Source organism: Bufo bufo, chromosome 7, assembly GCF_905171765.1.
Source record: "Bufo bufo chromosome 7, aBufBuf1.1, whole genome shotgun sequence".
In the NCBI taxonomy this organism is placed as follows: domain Eukaryota; kingdom Metazoa; phylum Chordata; class Amphibia; order Anura; family Bufonidae; genus Bufo; species Bufo bufo.
The window spans coordinates 147,825,403-147,852,885 of record NC_053395.1 but is presented as its reverse complement, the minus strand read 5'-3'; the positions used below and the strand labels follow the sequence as shown (position 1 = coordinate 147,852,885).

The 27,483-nt window shown below is 43.3% G+C and overlaps 1 protein-coding gene across 1 annotated transcript in view; it reads right to left on the bottom strand.

Moving 5' to 3' along the window:
* Positions 1-26,972, bottom strand: part of MPP4 (membrane palmitoylated protein 4) — a 66,189-nt gene extending 39,217 nt beyond the window's left edge. Inside the window, exons 1-12 of the mRNA XM_040441490.1 lie at positions 26,967-26,972; positions 26,040-26,130; positions 22,071-22,192; positions 18,802-18,879; positions 17,179-17,256; positions 15,864-15,995; positions 11,406-11,487; positions 9,705-9,790; positions 8,685-8,756; positions 6,623-6,819; positions 6,454-6,518; positions 2,407-2,466 (exon numbers count right to left, since the gene is read on the bottom strand). Coding sequence (XP_040297424.1) covers positions 2,407-2,466; positions 6,454-6,518; positions 6,623-6,819; positions 8,685-8,756; positions 9,705-9,790; positions 11,406-11,487; positions 15,864-15,995; positions 17,179-17,256; positions 18,802-18,879; positions 22,071-22,192; positions 26,040-26,130; positions 26,967-26,972 — 1,069 coding nt within the window. The remainder of the gene's footprint in view (positions 1-2,406; positions 2,467-6,453; positions 6,519-6,622; positions 6,820-8,684; positions 8,757-9,704; positions 9,791-11,405; positions 11,488-15,863; positions 15,996-17,178; positions 17,257-18,801; positions 18,880-22,070; positions 22,193-26,039; positions 26,131-26,966) is intronic.
* Between the last annotated feature and the right edge of the window lie 511 nt (positions 26,973-27,483).

Below are 27,483 nucleotides of genomic sequence, written 5' to 3'. Positions count from 1 at the left end.
CTCCTTTGGAAATCCAGTTCTACTTTACACCAGTTTGATAAATGACCCCCAATTATGTCTATTAGGGTCACCATTTTTTCAGCAGTACAGTACCTGGGGCATTGGGGGGCACAACGGGCACAGCGGGCACAGTATTGGGGTGGCAGCAGGATGACACTGTGGGGACACCAGGATAGGGGAGGTTGATGGAAAAATTGAGAAATCTAACGTGTCTGTGTTACGAGAAGCGGCTGAAAGAATTTCTCATGGCGGTCTAACGGAGGAGAAGAGGAAAGAGAAGGTCTACATGACAGGAGATGTCCCTGGATGTAAGAGGTATGTGGTCAAGTATTGGGGGAGGGGTGCCAGAGAAATGACCCGCCCCGGGTGCCAAACACCCTGGGCACACCACTGACGGGACCTTCTAAAGGAAAAACCCGAGCTGGCAGATGAAGGTGCAGGGTCCTCAACCTGCAACATCTCAATAACCCCCGTAATAAGATTGTCCACCATGGAGGATAGTTTGGATGACTGATCATCCGGCGAGACAACATCCTCATCTGACCCTCTCTCCTCAGAACATGCCTATTCCACTGAGGACACGTCAGAGTGAGACTCTCTAGTAGGAGGAGGAGAGGCCTAGGAAACGGGAGACACAGACTCCCTTTTGGGGGAGGATTTCTGGCCCGTTTTGCGGGGCGGCCGCGCTGGGCATGAGTCTCCTGATCCCCAGAATCGGACCAGTCAGAAGACTGCCTTGCCGACAAACGCCCCAATATCTCCACAATGGCTTTGTTGGGATTAGAGACCTTCTGTACCACCCTGGACAGGGAACGCACCCACTTTGGTTCTACCATAGGCTGGGCAGCAGGGACCATTGGGTTCAGGGCCGAGCCACTTGATGGCGAAGCAGCACATGCAAAGCAGAGGGAGTCTGACTGCGGGGATGAAAATTTTGCGCGACACGATGAACAAGCAAAATGATGCACAGAAGGGACCGCCTGCTTCGGGGGCTGGGCTCAGACATACTGACATCCCTGCTGCCCGTAAAGAGGGAGAGGGGGAAGGTTAGACCCTGTAAGAAGGGAAACACAGCTCTTACCAAGCCTGTGTTCCTCCACGCAGCATGACCCGATCAGCGTCCCGCCACAGGAGCCTTTAAAAAGCGGAAGTGGGCAGAGTCAGCAGTCCTGCTTCAAACCCAACTCAGCCTCCGGCGTGGGAGCGGGGAGAACTCAATCCCCGCCCCCAAAATGACTCCGGTCCTCAGGGCAGGCCCTAGCAGCCTCTGTCCCCGCCCCCCTTTCCCCGCTCGCTGGCACTGCATAATGCAGTGTCCCCGGCCGAACTAAGGTGCCAGCTGGGGGATAAGAAACCGCAGGGGAGCCCCTGCAAGAGCAGGCCTCAAATAAGCCGGGGCCTCAATTATAAGTGGCCCCGGCGGTGCCCCTGCCGGATCAGACGCCAAGAATAATAGAATCTGGAAAACGGACGCCCCCTTTCGACGCCAAGCCGGGGCCAAGTCCTGCCGCCCCCCCTCGACAGAAACAATCTCCTGGATGGGCCCAGATTTGTGGGGACCAGGTAACCTGAGGGGGGGGAAGAAACAGGAAGGAGGGAAACACTTAGGGGTTAAATCCTCTTCCTTCCTTTTTTTTTTTTTAATATACTCACCTGTCCGGCATCTTCTGCCCCCCCTGGAGGCCCCTTGGGGAGGGACACTACACCGGAACAGAAGAGACTTGCGGTGTGCGGCCGTGGTGATCCAAAAGCTGGCAGGATACAGAGGTTTTTACCGGAACCCCTGGTCCTCCTTTGCTTCTAGAGAATGGTAAGGAGCAGGGGGCTTGGGGACCCCCTGGTCTCTCGTCTTCTCGGTGGGAGTGCAGGCAGTTTTAAAGGACTGACTGAAACTTCCCACAAGAAATAAGGGAAAAAACAAAAAAGAACAAAAACCAGCAGATCTTCAACGCAGGGAGGTCTGCCTCCTACAGACACTAAGCTAAAACTTATTTAGCTTAGTCCCTGTAGGAAGGGTATAGCTGAAGGGGAGGAGCTTACACTTTTTTTGTGCTCAGTGTCCGCCTCCTAGTGGTAACAGCTATACCCATGTTCAAGCCTGTGTCCCCAATGATACGGATGAGAAAAAGTATTATTAGGGTATTAGGGATATTTTACCAAAAAGTTAATTAAAAGTTTAGTTACTGTTTAAGTGTATGTTCTTAGGTGTATATAGGGGTTTATTATTATTATTACTACTTTAACCTTTTGTATAACAGTTCTTGCTGCTGTCTCCTAGCTTTGGAATGCTCAGTTTCCAAAGAAAACCAGGGCTCAGTGGATCACTAGCTTGGAAATTATGACGTCTGCAGCACAACAATTCATCATACAAAATTAAAGAAATACATATATACTGTAAATTCTTACCAGCCTCAACACATTTCTCATCAATCTTCATGTCTTCCTCTATAAATAATGACAGAGAAACTTCAATGTAGGTTTTATGGATTGCATCAACTATCTAGTTATATCTATGCATGTCCTGAGTGAGACGCTTCATAGCAGGGCCTAGGTTTCTTACCTTCCCCAATTGTGCTCACTGTCCAAGTAAAAGTGCAAAAGAAACAAAGTTGAAATTCAGAACAAGCATTTCTTTTTATGACACAGGGGTGCACACATAGCAAAACTCAACATCGGGACTATCCCCACTTGAAGCTGTACTATTTACTATCAGAAATCGATATCCCATCTGTACAGGGTGCTCAGTGTTTCACAGACAGAGCACTAAATTCTCATGTTTTCATCACACAATTAATTCTGGCTTCCCAAATCACTCTGTGCACCCATGCCCCTCCTGCTTCCTCTGCCTGCCCCTCCCTCTACTTCTTGATTATCAGGGCCAGGTTCCCACTAAGGGTCCTTTCACACGTCCGTGGTATGGGTCCGCATCCGTTCCGCAATATCCGGAACGGGTGCGGACCCATTCATTCTCAATAGGGCAGGAATGATGCGGAGAGCACACTATGTGCTCTCCGCATCCGCATTTCTGGAGCGCGGCCCGATCTTCCGGTCTGCAGCTCAGGAAAAAAATAGAACATGTCCTATTCTTGTCCGCAATTGCAGACAAGAACAGGCAGTTTTATGGGGGTGCTTGCACGGTGTATTGCCGATTCGCAATACACCACGGACATGTGAATGGACCCTTATTCATCTCTCCTGGCTCTGTCAATTAAGGAGAAGAGACAGGGCTTTCAGTGGTTTCACACTATTTTTTATTTTTTTTTAATGCTGCAGGTTTTTTTGTCCACATTTTTTTGGAGGGATCAAAAAATGCTGCATCCAGATGTTATGTGTTGGCCAATAGGAAATTATAAATCGTCCTACAAACACTTGTTTTTTTGTAGTGGCAAATTAAGATAGTTTCCTGGCACTGTTTGCTCCCTTGGCAGTTTTTTCAAATTACAGCATATTCTGGATGTGGCATTTTTTTTCATATGCTTTCCCACAGACTTCTCCATTAAAAAGGACTAAAAAACAAACAAACAATTGACTCACTTTCTCATTGTGTAGTTATTTCTGCTATAGAACTATGCTCTGAAATGTCAACATCTCATAACCATTTACTTATGAGAGGGTCACAGAGATCGAGGAACTGGCAGGAAAATCTGAATAAATTATCAAATACACCAGCCACTAACAGGCTATAGCAAATAGAATATAAAACATCTGGGATGGAGGTTTAATTTACTTATTTTAGGCACTTATATAGCGCTGATATTCTCTAAGGCTTTCCATAGAGAAAACTTGACGGAGCTCAGATTAACCCTATTAGAAGTCAATGCTGTCTGCTAGTCGCTATTTGTAGGACAACTTATCTATTCCTATGTCATGGCCCTGGTTTATAGTGCGAGTATGAATGGAGCCTTAGTTATAGAGAACCTACATGATTTTTCTTTTTGTAGTCACATGTTTTGTTTTTACTTTCTTCGATCTTAAAGCCCTTTTGTCCAACATATGAAGGATGTTTTGTTAAAGGGCAGAAATATCTCTACTAAACGGACTGGCCTTATACAAGTGCTTATGTCAGCTGAAGCTATGTGTCTTGGTCCCATCTTCTTATGTGGCTCAGTTTTAGAGATAAGCGATATTTAATTATATGCAGATGAGCCTCTAGGAGCATTGGGGGGAGTTGACCTTACTGCTAGAGGCTCTGCTCTCTCTTCTATGGCCGCACCCTCAGCAACCCAGTAAAGGAAAGACACTTGCTGGTGTAGTGCCCTGGAGCAGGGGTGCTGTGAAATCTGGACATTTGTGGATATTTGCCCTGTTTACCCTATGCAAAGTTTTAAAACGTCTTATTTTATTTCACTTGAAAGGGTTAACGTTCACTGTTTAATACTGTGTAACTGCATTTTATATGTATGTTGTGATATATATCTTGTTTATTTGCACTGTATTTGTGAGACTCTGTGGAAAGGGCTAATGAATACTTTTGGGACTTTGAATAAGAAGCTGGTAATTTTCCACTGCTGCCATAGAGTTTAAAGAAGAGCATCTTTTGGAGAGACAGAGCCAGACTTGTTTACCACTAAAACCAGACAGACTGACCTTTTGAATGTCTGGTTTTAGCTATGTTTTTATGTCTGGAAACTTTTTTTACATGTAAAAACTGCTGTGTCATTGCCATTGAGTATCATTGAAGATTTAATGTAAGTCTATGAGAGACGGAAAGTGTAACAATGTATCTGTTTGTGCTGAGCTTCTCCACTCCACCGCTCCCACTAGAAGGTTCCAGTCTAGCTTGAAATGGTATATAAGGAGAGCAGTCAGAGCCCCTAGTGTTCTGCAGTTAGGGACCAGTGCTTGGAGGTGGAGACTCATGCTAGTCTGCATGAGTGACCAGAAAAAGATGCTGAGATAAAGACTCTGAGCCACAGATTATCGGTCACCAGCCCTGTGACCAAGGAGCCACCAGGACTACTGAGCTACAGACTGTAGGCCTTTGACCAGGGTACCAGCCTTCTGAAGAGAGAGAGGGACAGCTAGCTTAGGCCTTTCCTCAGCATCAAACCCTTCTTCTGCCAGGGAGGAGACTGGAGAAGGCAGCCCTATGCCTCGCCTGTATTGTGTTGCACCTGAATTTCTTCAGTAAAAAAGCCCACTGGTTAACTGTAGACTCTGACTCTCTGGACGTATTTCCCATTGGGGTACACTACACCTTACCATTCCTTCCGGAGAGCAGTAACACGTGGTGACACCTCGACGGTGTCTGGGGGACCCAGTGTAGCATTGGGGCCACCACAAACCCTGCCACTGAACTGGCTATTCTCTTTCTTACTATGCCTGCACTAAATACTGAACGGCACAGTGCAAGTGCGAGACTTCAGTTGACGTGAGGGCCAGACAGGATGACATGAACACTGCCTGGCCCTGTCACTCACAGTTCTGAAGGTGCTGCCAGGGAAGAGAGAGCAGAGTCTTTAGGAGTAAGGGCAACTCCTCCATTTCTCCTAGAGGCTCATTTGCATATAATTAAAGATCGCTTTTCTCTAAAACGGAGACATACAAGAAGATGGGACCAAGAAACATAGCTTCAGCTGACATAAGCACATCAGCCCATTTAATAACGATATTACTTCTGACAGATGCCCTTTAAAAGTATGGTATATTGCTCAGTTATAATGAGCGCTGTCATCAGAGCAATATAGTTGATTCTGTAAGTGTAAATTTATAGGCACCAATTAATATTCTTGTTCTCCCTCCGCCATGGACCCTGACCTTTTAAAGCGGCTTTGACCGGTTTCCCATATTGGGCACACAAATTTTTTGATGGCAGCCCTAGTTATAGTAAATGAGTAAATGGACCACCTCTTAGCCCTGCAAGTAATGTCCTTCAACAATAACCACCGCCACCAGGGTCCTAGTGTTAGATGCCTGGGCTTCTATGTAAAATATGGAGCATTGCCGCCCACTACAACATACCATTTGTTGTACTGTTATTCACTTATGTGGTAGATGGGCAGGTAACCCATTCAGGCACCAAAGATTGGGTACCTATGCATCCTCTGTATCCCCATAGCAGGGTGCGCAAACTTTTCCAGTAGTGGGCACACTGTCAGACTGTACCAATCCCAAGAGCCGAATATAAAATTTAAATGGGTATTACCAAATGAAGCTTTTATGAACTATCAATTATTTATATCATAGGTGCTGCATATACTTCTCGGACTCCCCTCTAATGGAAGAATACATGAAAAAAAACACATGAACAATCACTAGACCTGTTTGAGACCGCATCGAGGGCTGCCCACGTGTGGCGCCAGGCCGCAGGTTATGCACCCCTGCTGAAAATATTGTGATGATTTAAACAAATATAAAAAAAAATGAAATAAAAAAGAAAGGTCCACTATATATTTAAAAAGTTAAGGAGTATTGCCCAGATATTGTCAGTATGATGCACTGGCAGATACTTACACTGTGAGGCTTTAATGCAAGAGTAAGACATGAACGGCTGAGACCACCAAAATTCTCGCTGTTTCCTGAACACATAAAAAGGAACACAGTGACACTAAATGGCTGCACTCATTCATTTTTACCATGTAGGGCAGTCAGAAGGAACTTTAGATGGAGTTACATTAACTACCTCTTGAGCAGGTGGTTGGATGGGATGAGGCCAGCACACCGGCTGAGGTCTGAAGCTTTTCTTGCTTGCCACCACATAGAGTCGCTCTGGTCCACTATTTGCAGGATTTCACCTCTTTTAAAAGGCAGGCCAGCATCTGCACAGGGTATGGTTGGATCATGCTGGGGCCAGTAATCTGCCATCGCTCTAACAAACAGCTAGGAAGAAAGGAAATTAAATTATATGCCTTGTAGTGACACCATTACATCTGCTATGGACAAGAACATATAATTCATAATGAAGAGCTAAAATTACTTATAGATAATCTGGTAGGAAGGGTTGTCTGCTGAACAGAAAATTGATATATTAAATGCAAATAAAGGTGTGTGTATATATATATATCAGAAATCCACGGCATTCCTCTGTAGATAGTGGAAAAACAAGCGTATTTATTCACACATGTCACAGTATGTAAATAAATACACTTGTTTTTTCACTATCTACAAAGGAATGCCGTGGATTTCTGTTATATTCATACACCCACGATCAAGGGTTAAATGCTGGCACCTGGATTGCTACTGTACGTATAAGGAGTTCTTCTCCATTTTGGAAGTCTATATATATATATATATATTTTTTTTTTTTTATTGTGCACTCACTGTACTATGTGAGTAAGAGGAGGTGACCCATGGAAGGACAGGAGGAGGGCTGGTTTTCCAGGAGTTTAATACTGATGGCCTATATTTCATTGGTGGAGGTCTGACTCCCAACACCCTCGCCGATCTACTGTTTGAAGAGCCCATGGGGTTCCAGTAAGCACTGCGGCCTCCTCACAGCATTCCAAGCACAGCGCCATATGTTGTATAGCGCCTGTGCTTGGTATTGCAGCTCAGTCCCATTTACTTGAATGGAATTGAACAGCGCGTAGGCCATCTGACCGATAAACATGGCGTTGTTGGCCTAGTAAGAGGCTGCATCGCTAATGGCCTCTATAAGCAGCTGAGAGTGCTGGGATTCTGACACCCACCACCACCAATTGATGACCTATCCTGAAATCTGTATGGTTTGTGAGTGCTCTGCTGTGCTAACAATGCTGAGCCATGCACAGTAAAAGTCTAGGAGTGAAGGTGCACATATACTGCTAGACTGCGCATGCTCATCCTTTTCAAGAATTCGCATGCTTCTTCACACTGCACAGGAAGGAAAACAGTGGCATTGTGTACAGAGCAGGATGGGGACAACCTGCGCATGCTCATCTTGTTATTGTGAGAACTACTAGAGGACATATCCACAGACAATAGGCAGCAAACAAAGACTGTGGATGTCATCTTGGCCGGGGTGTAAGCTCTTTACAGGTTAGATATTGCAAAACTAGAGTATTGGTGAAGATCCTTTTGTTTGGCATATGGGACAATATTTAAAGGGGTTTTCCGAGATTTTGATACTGATACCCTATCCACAGTATAGGTCATCAATATCTGATTGGTGTAGGTCCGGCTCCTGTGAGCGATGTAGCCTTCTTGCAGCTTACCAAGCACAGCACCGTATATTGTTTAGTGGCTGTGCTTGGTAAGCTGAAAGAAGGCTGCGGCGCTCACTGGAGTGCCAGTGCCTTCTGAAACATCTGATCGGCAGGGGTACCATTTGTCAGACCCCCACTGATTAGATACTGATTACCTATATTGTGGATAGGTCATCAGTATCAAAATATCGGAAAACCCCTATAAAACCTGGAACAATTTATTCAACGTTTGTCCTACTTCATGGGCAGAGTTTAAGGTACCAGACACTCCAGACATGGCAGGAAACGCTGAGCCAATCACTGGCTGTAGCGGTGGTTCACCTCAGCCAGTGGTTATCTAAGCGGGCCATTCCTGGCAGGCCATTTCTGGAATGCCATGCCAGGACTAGGAATTGAAGAGTAGCTGAGACCAGAGCAGCTTCAGAATGGCAGTGCCAGGGGATCAGTGGAGATATGTAATGATTTTTTTTTTTTTTTTAACCCATTTGAATCAGTATTCTTAAAATTTAAGGCAGAAAACTGCTTTAAAGAAATAAACTCAGAGGGATGGAATATTCTTACCATGGTGTGACTGCTCACTGTGCGATCACCAATAGGTATGAGTTTAAATATGATTGTCCCCTCGGAATGAACCTGTAGATTTAATGTAGAAAGGGAAGACAGTCACAAGAGAGAAGATAGACAAGGAAGAAATAAAGGATAGGAAAGGAAGAAAAAGGAACAGAGAAGGGCAAAAGAAGAATAAAAGATTAAGGTGATGATGAGTTAAGAGTAAAGGGAAAAGAGGAAGAGGAAAGAAATATAGAGAGGAAGAGAGAACAGAGACAATAATGAGGGGAGACAGAGAGGGAAGAGAAAAGGGAAAGTGAAGAGACAAAGAGAGAAAGCAAGGGGGGGGAGAGAGTGGGAAAAGAAGAGAGGGAAAGAGAGAGGGGTAGACATGAGAGAAGTATGAGACGAGAAGGGGAAGCAAGAGGAGATGACAGAGAATAAAGAGTAAGAGAAGAAAGAGAAAATGAAAAGAAGGAGAGGGAAGAAATGGAGAAAAGTCAATAGAGGATAAAGGAGGAGGACAGAAGAGAAGAGAAGAAGAAAGATAAAATGAAGAGAGGGAAAAGATAGATAGGGAAGAAAGAGAGACACAGTATATAAAAGGGAAGATGGGAGGATAAAGAAAAGAGGGAAGAAAGAAAGGAAACAGAGTAGGTGTAGAGAGAGATAAGAGAAGTTGAAGTGAGAGACAGGAAAGAGAAAAAAAAAAGAGAGGGAATGATTGGAGAGAAAAGTGACAATAGAAAGTGAAGAATGAGGAAAAATTAGAGAAGAGGCACATGGAACAGATCAGCCAGTGTCATAGGTACAAATCTGCTGACAGATGTCCTTTAAATTGCACCGCCTGCCTCAGTGTTATTGTTGCTATACACCTTATAACCTAGCAACGCAAAAATGTAAATTTACTAAAATGTGTGCGTTACATATACAGTATACCAAAATGTATGGTATAGTGTTTACATTATACACCTCACATCTTCACAAAATGATTTAAATATAAATTGTTGGAAATATGAAGTAAGTAAATACCAGGATCTGAATAACTTGTTCAGGTTCCAGTCCATCCACAGGAACCCCATTTACTTCTACCAGTTTATCTCCAGCATATAGCAGACCTGTGAGAGCAGTAGGAAACAAGATGTGAAGGTTCTCATGCATACAGGTCATGGTATATAAAGTGTGAAGATGAAGTTTCTGATCATTTGAATTCCATTTTTATCTGTTCATTTAGAATTTCAAAGTAAAGGCTTTGTCTACATATTTTCTCAAGGTTGTTTTGGGATTCTGACTCGCTGCGGACCTGGGAACTGTCCGCTGCAAGGTCTGGGGTGAGAGCAGATGAACAACACGTACACAGTGACAATTATGAAGCGAATGCGCTGGCTACGTTCCACTAGGGAATGGAGCTTTTCATTTAATCAGTATAAAGCTGTAACCCTTCAGGAAAGAAGTCAGAGGCCTCATGTAGGAACCTAATTGGTGTTTTCCCAATCGAGACTCTGACTGCTTTCGCTGAAAGGACTTCCCAGCTGATGTGCCGCTGTCAGATGATGTTAACTCCATCGGTGATGTATGTACCTTCATTCTGGATGTAGTCAGGACTCCAGTGGAAGTGTTGATATAATTGTGTATTATGTTGTTAATCCTTTGTGTAACGGGAAGCCGGCAACGCGCTCTCTCCCTGCAGCGCCGCCGGCATCCCATTTGTGAGGAGGAGCGAGGACGTGGCCGGCGTCCTCGTCTCCATGGTAACAAGGGGGCCGAGAGGACCCGGCCGCACACGCCTCTAGACAACGAGCAGGGGGAGAACTGAGCGCCGATGTCAATGATTCAGCGCTCAGGTGTATAGATGTGCTGGACATGGGTCACTTGACGCTGGCCACATCACGTGACCCATCAATTATTTAAACAGGTAACCTGCTGGCCACAGGTTGCCTGTGATTGGTCTTGTTACCTCACTAGCATTCTCTGCATGTGTGACTACTTTTGTTTGACCTCGGCTTGTATTTGACTTCAATATTGTGTTACCCCTTGTACTGACGCAACCTTTTGGCTCCTGACCTCGGCTTGTATTGACTTCGATCTAGAATTACCCCTTTGTGCCCTTGTTACCTTCTGGGTCTTGACCTTGGCTTTCATTGGTTTAAGTTGTGGTTTTACCCAGCCTGGGAAGCTTGTTGCTTCTATGTTTTCTTTCCTTGTCTATTGTTTTCTCCCCTTGTTGTTTCCTTCCTTTAGGCCCCTGCATGTACGTAAGCTAGGGACGCCACCCAGTTGTACCCCGTCTGTTAGGACAGACCGTGCGTTGAATTTAGGGCTGCACTTATCCCTACCTTTTCGTGACACTTTGTATATGGATAAGTGCAAGAAAAGGACATTATATCGCTATATGTATATACTACTTATTATATTTAATAAAATCATATTATAAATCTTCCTTTGTGTAGCTGTAGTTCAGCTAAGAGTCTCTAAAGAGTATCTCTTATCAGCAAAACAGTATATCAATAGTGATAAGCCAGAGCCACTGTATATTTTTTTTAAAGACATCTGACTGGCTTTCTGAATAAGAAATTGAGAATTGAGAAAGTCAGTTGGATAACTAGCGAAATGTCTTAAAAAAATTGTTCTGACTCATTACTATTGATACAGGAAGCACGGTCAACTGTGTAATGTACATTCTACAATACACTTATAATCACATATTTCAATTTTGTAATGAAAGCATCTTACCGCTTCTATCTGCCAGGCCACCATGGATTACTCTGGCCACTATGATGTCTCCGGTGATTTCATGACGTTTAATTGTAGCTCCCTTGTAAAAATATTTATATAATGTAAAGCTTACTGATGCAAAGTTTATGAATATTGAGGCTAGTCTATGCATAGTACAGTGTATACAGAAAAGAAGATAAATTAACAGGGACTCTCACACGGGGAATTTGTTCTCAAGGAGCCAACCATAAATAGTAAGTGTATTGGTGTGTATATGTCTGAAATGTTAACTAGCAACTTCTCTGAAATTAATGTTACCATATGGAAAGGAATCGCCAATCGACTACAATACTCTAAAACAGTGTTCCTCAACGTGTGGCTCTCCAGCTCTTGTAAAATTACTACTCCCAGCATGCCCTGACAGCTACATGATGGGGGTTGCAGCTTTGCAAAACCTTGATTACCACAGGTTAAGTAACATTGCTCTAAGGTCTTATTTTCATATTTCTCTTCAGTTTTTTGCTAGGTTATGGGCAGCCCCAACATTCTTCCCAGAGCTTCATCCACTTCATTCTTGGATGGAAAATAAGTCTGATGGCATGGCCCTATGAATTTTTTCTCTCCAACGGGTGGTGCTGGTAGCTGCTTTCCACCCATGAACAAGAGCCAAGGAGTAGTGTTGAGCGAACTTCTGTTTTAAGTTCGGCGTCTAAAGTTCGGCTTCCGGTTAGCGGAGAATCCTGATATGGATTCCGAATTCCGTTGTGGTCTGTGGTAGCGGAATCAATAATCGGCCATTATTGATTCCGCTACCACGGACCACAACGGAATTCGGAATCCATATCGGGATTCTCCGCTACCTGGAAGCCGAACTTTAGACGCCGAACTTAAAACAGAAGTTCGCTCAACACTACCAAGGAGCCAAAAAAGTCTCTCAGATTTGTCTATCAGAGTGGATTTGGCCATCTCTGGTAGGAATGAGAAGGTTGGGTGGTTGTTGTTAAAGACCATCTGTCAGCAGATTTGTACCTATGAAACTGGCTGACCTGTAACATGTGCTCTTAGCAGCTGAAGACATCTGTGTTGGTCCCATGTTCTTGTGTGCCCGCATTGCTGAGAAAAATTATGTTTTATTATATGCAAATGAGCCTCTAGGAACAATGTGCTCAGCTTTCACTATAATGGCAGTGCCCCCATGGCTCCTAGAGGCTCATCTGCCTAAATTAAAACCTCATTTGTCTTAGCAATGAGGACACATATGGACATGGGACCAACACAGATGCCTTCAGCTGCCAAGTGCACATATAACAGGTCGGCCAGTTTCATAGGTACAAATCTGCTGACAGATGCCCTTTAAACAGATTATAAACTAACACAAAAACTAATATAGAGGAAAATCAGGGCTGTCTCCCTTTAAAACTACTTTCTAGCAGCTATAGACGTGCAGTAACCGTTGCACAGCCTGTAAGGAACATGAAGCTATAACGTGATACAACTATACCAAGTGGCTTTCCATGGTTTCCTATTACAGAAAGAAACATAAGATAAATTACAACGAGGCTCTGCTGTTATGTCAAACCTGTATCCTGTCAGATGTGGCATATTTATTGCAGAAATGTCCAGCTACTATGAAAACAACAAGTAATAACTATGTGGATTTAGCTTAAAGGGATCCTGTCATGTTCAACATGGTGCCTGTTCTTCAGGAAGCATGTTACAGAGGAGCAGGAACTGAGCAGATTGATGCAATACAAATTTGGACGCCTTTGGAGTCGAGTGGGCAATCATAGCCAGTGATGGGCAGCCATCTCATACATAACAGGGATGTCAGTCTTATGAAGATGAAGCATAGAACTGATAGGTCATCTTTCTATGTCCACCTCTGCCTTGCTCTACACTTCGGGCATGATATCCGCACTATTCACCATGCTTCTGCCTTGTGCTACTGCACCTGTCTTCTTAGGGCACGCACATGCTCACCTCCAGGCCTCTTAAATGGCCAGTGAGCGTCCTTCCGAAGCCAATGGCTAGGAGCCTTTGGGTATTTAAGGCACCCTTCCCAGTGGGGGAACACCTGAGCTTTAGCTTTAGTTCCCTGGTGACTAGCAAAGGTGTTCTAATACTCTTGTGCTATCGCGATTTACCTGTGTTTATCCTGCGTTTGTTCCTGTCTGTGCTTCAGCTCAAAACTGCCCTGCCTGTGTATTCCAGCACTTCCAGTTTCGGTTCTGGCTGTGTTTAAATTAACCCTGTCCATCTACCTCGTCTGTGATCCTGCCAAGTATTCACCTTGCCTGCCTGTTTATCCTGTGTCTCCTACCATCTACGCTTCTAGTGTGTTGTCTGGAACTCACCTGTGTGATTTGCCTGCATTTTTGGTGCGTTTTCTGTATCTTGAGCTTCTAGTGCTTGCACCAGAGCCCCTAACCCCTGTGGGTCAGCTGCCAACTACACCAGGACTATCCCAGGAGTTAGTGGTCTGGTTGCTTCCCTGCAGTGAAGGCCAGATGCCTGTACATGGGTTAAAGGGTAAATACCAGGGGAGAGACAGAATAACGCCCTTGGGGTTTAGGCCAAAACCAAACCAGTTAGTTTGCACTGTAGGTCCACACTCTCTGATCCGTAACCGAAACAGCAAAGAATAAGTTATACTTGTAATGATTCCTTGTGAATTCTTTCCCACAAAACTACACATCAATCTGCTCAGCAGATCAAACAGCATTTCATTTTGACAGGTTCCCTTGAAACCACACTGAAAAGCTACAGAAGTATTTAAAAATCCTTGTTTTTTTTTTTAAAGATCCATTTAAAGTCTCTATAAACAGTCCGCAAATTAAATATTTGACCACTTGTGGGAAATGTATATTCTAGGAGTAGTGTATACACAGCACAGACAAGGTTGCATGGCATGAGCTCGTCTTCTATATATTTCACTCTGTTACGCTACCTAGATAATTCAGCCAACTTTGCTTGAACAACAAAATCTGCCAAATCTAATCCCACCTTTCATTTTCCAAAAAAGCTCTGAAAAATTTAAGGTGTAATCTGATTGGTTTCTAGGGGCAACTAAGCCAGTTCTACTTTACACCAAGTTTGATAAATCTCCCCCCTTGGCTTTAAAGTCAATGTACAACTTTGGATTTTATTTTACTATTTCCAAGGCATTAAAAACAAAGAAGAATCAACTCTGAAAATAGCTTTCATAAAAAAAAAATATTCTACTGTCTATAGCTCCTATGCAGACCTATGGGTGTCCATGGTTACAGTGACGTCCTGGGGTCAGCAATTTGTTGCAAAAATACAACTCCCATCATCCATACTTGCACAGTATGGAAGTGAATTGAACATGCTGGGAGTTGAAGTTTTCCAGCAGCTGGAGTGCCGGAGATAGCTGACCCCTGGTGTAGTCTAATCCTGCAGCCTTCCTATGTTGCATCCTACCCCTACTTCGCGCTAACATAAATTCATTAGACAGGTAAAACATTTTCATTGTGGCTATTTGAAAAATTGCTTTAATATTGTAGATGTTTTTATTTTTATTTTAGAAGCTTACTACATAGCTACTATTAACTGCACATAAGGGCCTCAGGTATGCCAGTAACGAAAAGGGTTTCTGTAGGAACAAGAATGAAATTAGAGGGAGCCTTTTTAAAGGTGAAACATGTTTGTAGTTTCTTACATGATGTTGTGAAAAACAAAATAATTATCATTATCTACAAGTAATAATGTTCAAGTCTATAAACCCACCCGACATGACCACCCAACATTGCTTCATTATTTCTCGAATCTAGAACACTGGAAATTCCATAGCTAGCACAAGATCTTCGGATAAACTATCTGAAGCTGAACTCCACCTCTACTGGAGCAAACAGACCCTGGTGTTTTCTTATTAATATATCATTATGCCGTGAATTATAGGAAAAGTTCAAATGCCTGCAAGACCAACCCAACAATGAAGCTTAAACACTGAAGTCAAAGCCACTATGCCAAATAAAACTCAGATATAACATAGCTTCCCATCTGCCTGTCTGCTTTGCTACCTCATTGGTACAATGAACTGCCTCTTCTACCCCAAACAAATAAGAAAGAGTTAAAAAAAAACTGTCAAAAGGATTACAACCTTGAGAAGCTTGTACAGATTGTACTACCCTTTAAATAATAATATAGGAAGAAAATATGATAATATCTCGTTATTGCAATGCTACATTTTGTTCTGCTTTGTGGTGCCGAGATGCTCACTTTACAGCAGCTGCAAAGATGTTCCTGCTTACAGATACAAGTAAGGTATATTGCTGATTTTATGACACCTAGTGGCAGATATGAAAATTGCAGCATTTCATATTTTTACATACAACCCTCCAAAATGTGTATATTTAATTGCAGTATAAGCCATAATAATTGGAGAAAACAAAATGCACACTTTTGGTCAAGTTCATAAACAAAATGACATCAGAAGTTCGCCCCAGTTTCTCTTACCAGAGGTTGCTTGTTTTTCACCAGACACACAATTCTCATGGCTTCCTCATTCTCAGGAATGTTTTCTGGTAGTGGAGGAAGAATGGGCTCAAAATCTTTCTGTGCCACTGTATCGTGGGCAGACAGCAGTGCCTGAGATCAATAACAAAGTAATTATGCATACATAGGGGGTAGGATAGGCCAAGTGGTACTTTATATCTGTAAGACACTCTCCTGTTCTGTGATCCACTGGGGCCCCTAAGGGTCCTCGTGGGGCTCAGCCTGCGGGGGACCCCGTTGGAGTAGCGGGACAGGTCACGCATGTGCCTGGGGAGTCTTCGGTTCAGACTCCTTTGCGGGCAGACACAGTAGTGCGTCCGCATGGTCGCCGGAGGGGAAGAACGCCGGGGTCTCGGAGGCAGAATGACCGGACCGGTGGCGGCACGCAGCGGCCGGTTCTGTCTTCGGTATCACCTGCGGGTTCTGTTCCGGCGTCCGTGCCGACACGATCGTGTATTCATGCTGGGCCGCTCCAGCGTCCGTGTGCACGATTGAGAGGAGGTTCGCAAAAGGATACGCAGCCGAACGTATGCGCATCTTATTCGCTACGCCGGCCGCTGACGGGGAAAATACCTGTACGTAAATTCTAGTAGATTAGAGGGCAGGCATGAGTTAAGTGACTAAGGACCAGCCTAGGCCGCACAAGTGTCAGGGATTAGGATATGACCTATAAGGAATAGACACATGGCACTTTGTGATTGGCTAGCAGGTACTGAAAAGGTGATCTCCCTGGCTGGTCAGTGCCCACTGTTGTTTTGACAACCCGGGGGTAGGTTGCAGTTCATATTATCCCAGACTTACCTGTGCATGACCTCTGCCTTCCTCGATTTATCTCTAGAGACTGCCTCTGGATGCCTCATCTTTGCTGAACAGTTTGTCTCGTGTATGACCTTGGATCGGACCCTGGAAATCCTGACGTCTCATCCCTAGGTACCAGGTTACACGGACTAATACTGCGCATAACTTTGGCCTGGTCACTGGCTGTCCCCTTGGTGTTTCCCTGCACAGGTTATTATTCGGGTTGGTTACCTGTATATGCTTACTGGTTTGGACTGTACCTGCCGTTTATTTAATAAATCCCACTATGTTCACTGCCATTGGTTTTGATGTAGCAGCAAGTAGTCCTAGACTTTGACACAGAAACTACTGCTGCACTGTTAAATTAGTTAATAGACATATATTAGTTTGATATTTAATATTTTTTGATATTATTAAAATGTACCCATCCTGAAATTGCACTAACACACCTAGTAAGCGAACCTAGAAAATGTCTTGCCTTAAAATGTGGTCCTCGCAAAAGATGTCTTAATTCACGAGAGTCAGCAGAACGGAACTCTCGCAGCACATCAGCTACCTGTCAAGATAAGATATAACATTTGTGATTTAAGTACCAACCTCACAAAATCACTCTTACATGCAAGCCCAGGAGGTGATTAAAGGGGTTATCCCAGTATCTGATTGGTAGGGGTTTGACAGCCGGGAACCCCCCGACCCCCGCCGATCAGTTGTTTGAGAAGACACCTGTGCTCCTGTGAGTGCTACGGCCTTCTCCCCTGCTCACCAAGCACAGCTCTGTACATTGTATAGCGGCTGTGCTTGGTATTTGTGCTCACTTCTGTGGGGCTGAGCTGTGCCTAGGCCACGTGACCCCTGAACGTGTCATCACTCTGCCTAGGAAAAGACGTGGAGCTACTGCAAATGCCTCTCGCTTCTCAAACAGCTGATCGGCAGGGGTCCCGGGGGTCGGACCCCCCACCGATCAGATACTGATGACCTATCTAGAGAATGGTCATCAGTATGAAAGTCTCAGAAAACTCTTTAAGGCCTCCTGCACACGACAGTATTTTTTCACAGTCCGCAAAACGGGGTTCCGTTGGTCCGTGATCCGTGACCGTTTTTTCGTCCGTGGGTCTTCCTTGATTTTTGGGAGGATCCACAGACATGAAAAAAAAAGTAGTTTTGGTGTCCGCCTGGCCGTGCGGAGCCAACGGATCCGTCCTGACTTACAATGCAAGTCAATGGGGGACGGATCCGTTTGACGTTGACACAATATGGTTGCAATTGCAAACGGATCCGTCCCCCCATTGACTTTCAATGTAAAGTCAGGAGTTAATATACCATAGGATCGGAGTTTTCTCCAATCCGATGGTATATTTTAACTTGAAGCGTCCCCATCACCATGGGAACGCCTCTATGTTAGAATATACCATCGGATTTGAGTTACATCGTGAAACTCATATCCGACAGTATATTCTAACACAGAGGCGTTCCCATGGTGATAGGGACGCTTCTAGTTAGAATATTCTATGAACTGGGTACATGACTGCCCCCTGCTGCCTGGCAGCACCCGATCTCTTACAGGGGGCTGTGATCCGCACAATTAACCCCTCAGGTGGTAAATTTGGTATTTTTTTATAAATAAAAATTAATTTTTTGGACTTCATTTTACCAGTGTCATGAAGTACAATATGTGTCTCAGAATGGCCTGGATAAGTCAAAGCGTTTTAAAGTTATCAGCACTTAAAGTGACACTGGTCAGATTTGCAAAAAAATGGCCAGGTCTTAAGGTGAAATAGAGCCGAGTCCTTAAGGGGTTAAAGATTATATGCATTTTTGGGACATTTTTTGGCACTAAAAAATGTTATGCAACTTTGCACACAGCTATGTTTTAAAATCTCCAACCGTTTTGTATCTACAGCTTCTATGCAGACCTGTAATAACTATATACAAGCCTTGCACCGTAGCCTGATCCCACTGCAGTCCTATGTTGCTCCACTCCATTTGCCCCCTCTTCTACTGCCATCATACTAGCCAGAAGAGGGGGTAGAAGTAGTGGAGTAACTGACGCTATTGCAGCATCAGACTGCCACATCATTGTGGAAGACATGACTGGAACTACCTCACTACATAAAGCACGAGCCTTTGGTACAACAGGTAGAGGCCTCTTCCTTATATATTGATGAAGACAATCATGCACCTGTAATAAGACATAACGCAGGATATCCACCTGGAACTTAATACATAACAATACATTTTCATAATTTATGTAACATGGAGAAGGATGACACAGAGGAACACTAACATGTCTGCATGTTGGTACACAACATATGTATATATAGAAGCCTGATAGAAGTCTATCAGTATAGATGGAGGATGGGAGGACTCAAACAATAACTCGCCATTCTAAGATGCTAGTGGCTATTAGGTTTAATATATATTCAATATATATACATACTGTACCACTATCATAAGGCCTGATCTCTCCAGCACCACCACTACTACTCCTTAGTCAAGGACAAGATGAATAAGCAAGTGTATTGTCTTTTTAAATTACCCACAAGTCACAAACGATGCTTAAAAAGTCCCCATTCAGGTATCTGCATCATTGGGCATGTCGGATTATGTTGGCGGATGATACTTGCAGCTCTTTAGTGATGCTGCAGAAGAAAAAATGACCTTATTTTTAAAGAACGGGCAACATGCCAACACCTCACGGACCTCACTGGCGCGGGTTCATGAACTTTTGATGTAGGAGCAAACTGTGAGCAAGGGGTTATGGCCACCACATTCTCCAGACTTGACCACATGTGATTTTTATCTGTGTGGGAAAATTTAAAACAGAAAGTGTCCTCTAACAATCCACATCTCCTGGATGAAGTCAAGGAAAACAATCGCAAACACTATCTGCAGCATCGCAAGCAGTATCAGCCAACATAAACCGACCTGCCCAACGGGGAGACCACTCCACCATCTTTTGTGACTTGTGGGTAGTTAAAAAAAATAAAAAAAATCCACTTGCTTGTTCATCTTGTAATACTATCGCTGGAAGGGGGCTACTTTTTTGTGGGCCACCCTGTGTAATGCACGAAAATTTCCCTATGTCGCTGTTTATATGACAGTTTTTCACATTCGATACTATGTGCTTTTTGGACTATCTACCATTTACGGTGCTGTATATCATTCTTACAGCCATGTGTGCACACTCACATTGATAATGCATAGATACTGTATATACTCTATCACAACTATCATATTGGCCTCCCTTGTGGTAGGGCCACACAAGACAAGACTGACACGGCCATGATTCAGCCAAAAATCTACGGTATGGCCAGTGCAGTTTTTAAAAGGGAATCTGTCACCACCTGCCTCCACAGTAATCTAAGTCAAGTGTTGGATGTGCTCTTGTCTCCCGATTGCAAAGCTTTTTCCCACATCCCAATCAGTGCCCTGCATGCAAATGAGCTGTTTGGTGCAATTGAGGAGCATCACCGTTGCACCAAAGCTGTGTTTTTTATAGTGTTCAGTCCCTCCCTTATAACTTTGAGCGACAGGGCCAGGCAGGGGAGATGTAATCTCGCCTGGCCCTGTGTTCTCACATATGCGCTGGAAGTTTGGGAATAAGCACTTGCGCAGTTGTAGCCCCGTGCTTGCCAGGGCCTGTGTAGTACAGATGACGTCAACCCGGCAAGTTCCAGGGCTGTACAGCTGTATCATTTATGGTGGTTGAGGTGCAGTTATGGATGACCTGTCTCCTCTCCTGACATCTCCTGTTGATATGCTTTAATTTAAAGGCTATGTACACCTTTGGCGACAATTCTTTCATGATTGCATTTTACTAATTTTTTTTATTTGCTCTTTCTTAAAAATATTCAGTTGTTCTGTCACAAAGGGTTAACGGTCTAGCTGTGTGAATCGTATTTTAACTTTGTGCCAGTCATCTAATAAACCTTATCTCTAAATTACCAAGGTCACATTTAAGCTACATATTTAAGTAAGATAAGAATTGTGCTATAACGAGTGTTTATAAGGTCAGAGATCAGAGATAAGGAGTCGTTAGCTGAGCTGTAAAACCAGTAAAACCACACAGCATGCTACTAGAGAATCTCAAGCCTATACAGAGAAAGAGGTTCAACATTTTTAATAAAAAAATTATTTGTATCTCAACATGAATACAATGCAATAATGTAAAAAAATTGCCCTCAAAGGTGTACATGACCTTTAAATTTGCCTCAGTTGTGCAATAATGTACATTTTCAATACCTTACTTCATTAACATATGACACATTAAAGAGGGACTTGTAACCTCTGCTGACGTGTCCGTTTTAGTAACTACTTGCATTCCTTCTTTTCTTATGACTCTGTGTTGAGCCCCTTCCTCGTTATTCCTAGTAGACGTTTATGAATAAATGTGCGGACTGGCTGTTACCAGTTTGGGGCGGGGGGGCGGAATAGTCTCCCACTGACAGCACTGATTGGACAGTGTCAGATTGTGCAGGGGGACACCCCCAAGTGGTGACACCCACCTTGTAGCTTTTTTCATAAACCTCTAAGAGGAATAAAGGAATAATAGAGGCATGGCACAGCACATAGTCATAAGAATAAATGCTCCAGAACTGTCATTTCATGTGAAATGCAATTATCTACTACAACAGACATTTCAGGAGTCCTCTTTAGAACTGCATATGAACTGTAACGTAGTAGTTGGCTGCATGTTTTTTAAACGGGTGAAACATATTCCTTGTTCAGGCCACTCTGCACCATGGCAAAACCACATGCATTTTTTTCACGTGCGGGTCTGACTGCACCTCAGCTGCTTCGTGTGAATATAACCCATAAGGGGTCAAATGATTTTGCTGGGTTGTGGTAGAAAAACTAAGGAACATGGAGACTGATGGCACCAATAGCCTTCATTATCTCCTGACACTTTGAAGGTTGGGGCCATTATTGAAGCATGTTTCTTGGTATAATGTTTTAACATGTATGGGTAGCTTTATCTGCAAAACTTCAAATGATGAAATAAGCCAAAATGAAGATGTGTCATATCTTGTTGGAAAATTGCCAGTGGCCATCATTTTGGGTTTGCTACAAATACAGCTTCTAGACCTGGAAAGACTTGGATTTCACATGAAGTTTTGGAACATAGCATCATCTGTCATATTACAGAGGTAAAAAGAGGACAATACTGGGTGTCTGACATTGGTGCCCCCCTTACAAGCGCTCATGAATGCTCATACTGCAGTCCATGCCCTGATGTACTCTGCATAGTTGTGTGCATGAGGTCCAAGCAGCAATTCTTTGCCAGAAATGTGTGCCACGAGAACTTCTGCATTATTGGATGCGGAATTAAAAGAATTGTACAGAATAAGCTTTAGAGCATAAATCAGATACCTTAAGTAAAGACTGCAGCCATGGAGCCTGGAGCAAACTGTACAATACCCCAATTCCATTAACATCTTTGTGGTAGAAAAGGCCCAGCTCTTCAAGAACTAATGTGAGGATCTGGGACAGACCTTTAAGAATGAAGGTAAATGGTTAGTGGAGACAGCAATTATTTTGACATATGCAAAACATCATGAACAAGTAAAAAAAAAAATTGCCATTGTTTCAACGTGGCCGCAAAAGATGTTCTGTTCTGTGGCCCCGCAAAAATATAGAGCATGTCCTATACTTGTCCGCAGTTAAGAACAAGCAGACAAGAATAGGCATTTCTATAATCGGCTGCCCGTTCCGCAAATTGCGGAAGACACACAACGGGATCTGCAATTTGCAGACCGCAAAAACATGAGGGGTCGTCTGAATGAGGCAACAAATTTAGAAAAAGCTCTAGCCAAACAGAAATTTTTTGTTTTGTATGTGATTTACACTTGAATTTTACTTCCTTAAGGGCTACTTTCACACTAGTGTTTTTGCTGGATCCGGCAGAATTCAGCAAAAACGTTTCTGTTACGGATAATACAACCATCTGCATCCGTTATGAACGGATCCGGTTGTATTATCCGACACAAGCGAAAACTGATCCGTCCCCTATTGACCTTTCAATGGAGTTCATGACGGATCCGTCTTAGCTATGTTATAGATAATACAACCGGATCCGTTCATAACGGGTGCAGATGGTTGTATTATCAGAACGGAAGCGTTTTTGCTGAACCTGCCGAATCCAGCAAAAACACTACTGTGAAAGTAGCCTAAGTCGGAGAGCTGCTTCTGAAGCCTTACCTTTATTTCCCTAACAGCTTATAAAAACGTATGTACAGTAAATTCTTATCAAACTGATAAAGGTGGGTTTACATGTCGTTCTTGTGTTGCTTTTTAAAAAGGCCTTATAAACACGTAGTAAAAAACACTATCATGATATCATGATCATGATAGCTTATGTTTTTTTTGCAGTTAATCAATGTGTTGCACCAGTAAATACTGCATGGGCAATTATCTTTTCTTGTAACTTTTTTTTATTGTATTTTTAAAAAGCAAAATGTATATGTGTCCTCATAATTTAGCTTAAAGGGAATGTCATCAGGAAAAAAAATAAAAAAAATTATGTTTAACATATTTTTAAAGAATTTTGATTATTTTTAATTTTCAATGTCAATATCTATATTTAAACATAAAATCCTGCAGTTTTCACACTGTCCACTAAGCCTTATTATAGGTGCCACTTCTTGGTCTGTACAGATCACTTTACCTGCCGTTACCTGCTTATCTGTCATTCTAATCCTACCTGTAATGATATCACCTCTGTGTATAGATAAGACAGGATCCACTATTCACATTAGATGATTGTCAGAGCTCATCTATTCTTTCCTTGTACAATGACCTCTGCACAGGGCACAGAGCATGCCTAGGAGACTTTCCCATAGAAGTCAATGAGGTCCCCTCCAGACCATTGTGTCTATGGCCCATGGGGCTGCCGTAAAACAATTGTTTTTTTATGCTTTCTAGATGCAGTTTAAGAACAGCTCAGGCAAGATGGCTGCCCCCATAATCATGTTCAGAAATAGAATAAAAATCTTCAATCAGAAAATAAAAAACAATTAGAAAAAAAGAATGTGTGCTACTATGTGATTTTAACTGGCAGATAAAAAAATTTGGTGACACATTTCTTTTAGGTGTTTATGAGCTGTGAGGAAAATAAAGATATGAATTACAGATCCAGCCAGTAGAGCAGCTCTCTGACGGAATTCGGTGAGAAGGAGAAGAAACAGTCTGCAGATGCAGCAAAACAGAAGGCTGTAGAAGACAAACTATTTTACCCTTTTTTTTTTTTAACTAAAGATAAAATGAAAACATTATTTTTAACTCAATGTTATCCAGAAATACAAGAAATACCATCAAAGGTGTCCACAGCCTTTAAACTCCTTTTACTGGATGCATGGGCATACCGCCCCACCAACTAAGCATATAACATGTGAATAGGCGCTTGTTTAGAAGGCTTTTACTGAGCCCAAAATCAACTATAAGGGGATGAACAAGATCTAAATGATAACAGCCTCAGACAATCAAATGATATATGAAATTCTACCATTTTCTTGAAGACATCCAGGATTCATTTCCATGGTCTCCCTCATTTTCAAGACTCTCCAAGCCTTTTGTGGATGAACCATCCAATCAAACCAACAGAGGATGAACTGAAAAATAAATGAGCTTGTTGTTCTGCTTGTATGCATATTATACAGTGTAAAGTAATTAAAGTCATTTAATTTCTATTAGAAAAATTTTCCAGTGAGATTTCCTTTATTTCATAATAGTGGTGCCCCTGGTGTTCAACCTGTATAGTTTTTGTGTGCATCTTCCTACTGAGCAGGTCACACATGTTCAATTCTAGGGTTGTCCCGATACCACTTTTTTAGGACCGAGTACAAGTACCGATACTTTTTTTCAAGTAGTCACCGATACCGATACCGATACTTTTTTTAAATGTCATGTGACCGTTTTGGGGGATCTGTGGATCTGTGATGACGCACTGTCAGGTGGGGGATCTGTGGATGGCACTGTTATGGGGGACCTGTGGATGGCACTGTTATGGGGGATCTGTGGATGGCACTGTTATGGGGGATCTGTGGATGGCACTGTTATGGGGGATCTGTGGATGGCACTGTTATGGGGGATCTGTGGATGGCACTGTTATGGGGGATCTGTGGATGGCACTGTTATAGGGGATCTGTGGATGGCACTGTTATGGGGGATCTGTGGATGGCACTGTTATGGGGGATCTGTGGATGGCACTGTTATGGGGATTTGGGGATGGCACTGTTATGGGGATTTGGGGATGGCACTGTTATGGGGATCTGTGGATGGTACTGCTATGGGGTGGGATATCTGTGGATGGCATTGTTATGGGGATCTGTGGATGGCACTGTTATGGGGGATCTGTGGATGGCACTGTTATGGGGGATCTGTGGATGGCACTGTTATGGGGATTTGTGGATGGCACTGTTATGGGGATCTGTGGATGGTACTGCTATGGGGTGGGATATCTGTGGATGGCATTGTTATGGGGTGGGGGGATCTGAGGATGGCATTGTTATTTGGTGGGGGATCTGTGGATGGTGCTGTTATAGGGGATCTGTGGATGGAACTGTTATGGGGAGGATCTGTGGATGACACTGCTATATGTCATCCACAGATCCCCCTCATAACAGTGTCCCCCAATACACCGGGCCCCGCCGCTCACCGAAGTATTTATAAACGTGAATCCTTATCCTGTTATTAAGTTGAACTAACGCTGCCCTCTCCCATGTTCCCCTGTATCCCCCTGTATCCCCACAGCACTTACTTAAGCTTCCATAGCAGGCAGAGCGGACGGCACCAGTAACGTCACTCACTGACGTAGCGCGTCTGCTCCGCCTGCTTCATTCATAAAGTGGGCGGAGCAGGCGCTCTACGTCAGTGAGTGACGTTACTGCTGCCGTCTGCTCTGCCTGCTATTGAAGCTTACAGGGGATACAGGGGAACATGGGAACATGGGAGAGGGCAGCGTTAGTTCAACTTAATAACAGGATAAGGATTCACGTTTATAAATACTTTGGTGAGCGGCGGGGCCCGGTGTAAGAGTACAGTGACTGCACCGGGCCCCGCCCATAGTTACGGACTCCAGCCCCTCCTCTCTCCCGATGCTGCATCTTTGCCGGGCCGCAAAAATATTCATTGCGGGAAAAAAAAAAGTATTCTATTTATGTATCGGGGCGGGGTATCGGCGGCTGAGTACCGCCGAGAAAACTCGGAATCGGTCCCGATACCGATACTAGTATCGGTATCGGGACAACCCTATTCAATTCCATCCTGCAATTGGCATCCGATGGATCTTCTTTTAAAAGTCATTGTTGATGCTCTTTTCCCCTCCCCTGGTCAATCTCTCACTGTGTGTAAACTCAAGCTCCAGACTCCCACTTCTTGAGTTATCTAGAGCTGGGCTCTCCCTCTGAAATGTGGGTCGTTTGTGAAACTTCTTCTAGAGAGGAAGCAAAGACAGTGATATAGAACAATCTGCCTCTGCAAGCTGTGGCAGGGAGAGAGCTGAAGCAGAAAGGGCATGCCCCCTGGAAAAGGCCACATCCCCTTAAATACCAACCTGAAGAAAACCTAGTAGTTTATTTGTAGCAACAATTTGGGAGATCTCTGGATACATGTGATGTACAAGGCTGGTTCTAACTTTGTTAGATAGAGATTGACATGAACTGTATGAGGTTGGATTTTCATTTTTTGCATTTATCATAATATGACCCCTCTTAAATGCCATTAAAAAGTCAGAGTTGTCTAAAGATCTCATAATCAACTGTAATATCTTTAATCATTGGAAAACCAAATATTCCCCCTAATTCTATAGACATGAGATTTATAGAAGGTTTTGGTTTTATTGATAGTAAGGGCAGCTAAAGACAAGTAGTCAGTGTCATATTGGGACAACTTGGGCCCAGCAGAGGAGATGACTCAGAGTTCCAACCTCCATTTATACAGAAGATCCACTTTTAAATGTAATGGAACTTTTGCGGTCATCACCGCACACACCTGCTGTATCATTAATAGGGTTAAATATGTAATTTGAGAATCAAGCCATAAAAAAATAAACCCTAGGAGTGTTTTAATGTGAACTTGATGATTTAAGAATGAATAAGCTTACGCAGGCTTAGTGAATAAATATATTTACTAAGTGTGATTCAATATAAGATAACACAGACAAATCGCACAAAGAAAAATAAAAAGTAAATAAACACCACTAGCCTAGGGGTAGGGATCCGGTCGGCTATGCAATGACACATGGCAGTTTACCACGTTATAACACATTACCGACATCTAAGGGTGTATAAGAGATAGGACAAATCAATACTTACATCCTACCAAGGATGAAGTTCCCAAGTGGAGTCCCCCCTAATGTATGTGTGTAACCAGAGTAATACACCTTGACCCGGCCTCCAGTGTGTATCACGCGAGTCTCTGAGATCACTGAGGAATGTGGTCTTATAGGCATAATGGGGGATGGGTACTACATTACAAGGAATATCCTTACACAGAATACTAAAATAACATAAATGAGACCAAATTAAAGTGGGCAGAACCAATCAGTACTTAACCGCCTCCGGACCGCCTAACGCAGGATCACGTTCCGGAGACGCGAGATACATATACCTGTGTTGTGGGGTGTCATTTTACATATACCCATGCTGGGTGAGATAAATATCTTGGTCAAATGCCAACTTTGTATAAAAAAATGGGAAAAGTTGTCTTTTGCCAAGATATTTTTCTCACCCAGCATGGGTATATGTAAAATGACACCCCAAAAAAACATTGCCCAACTTCTCCTGAG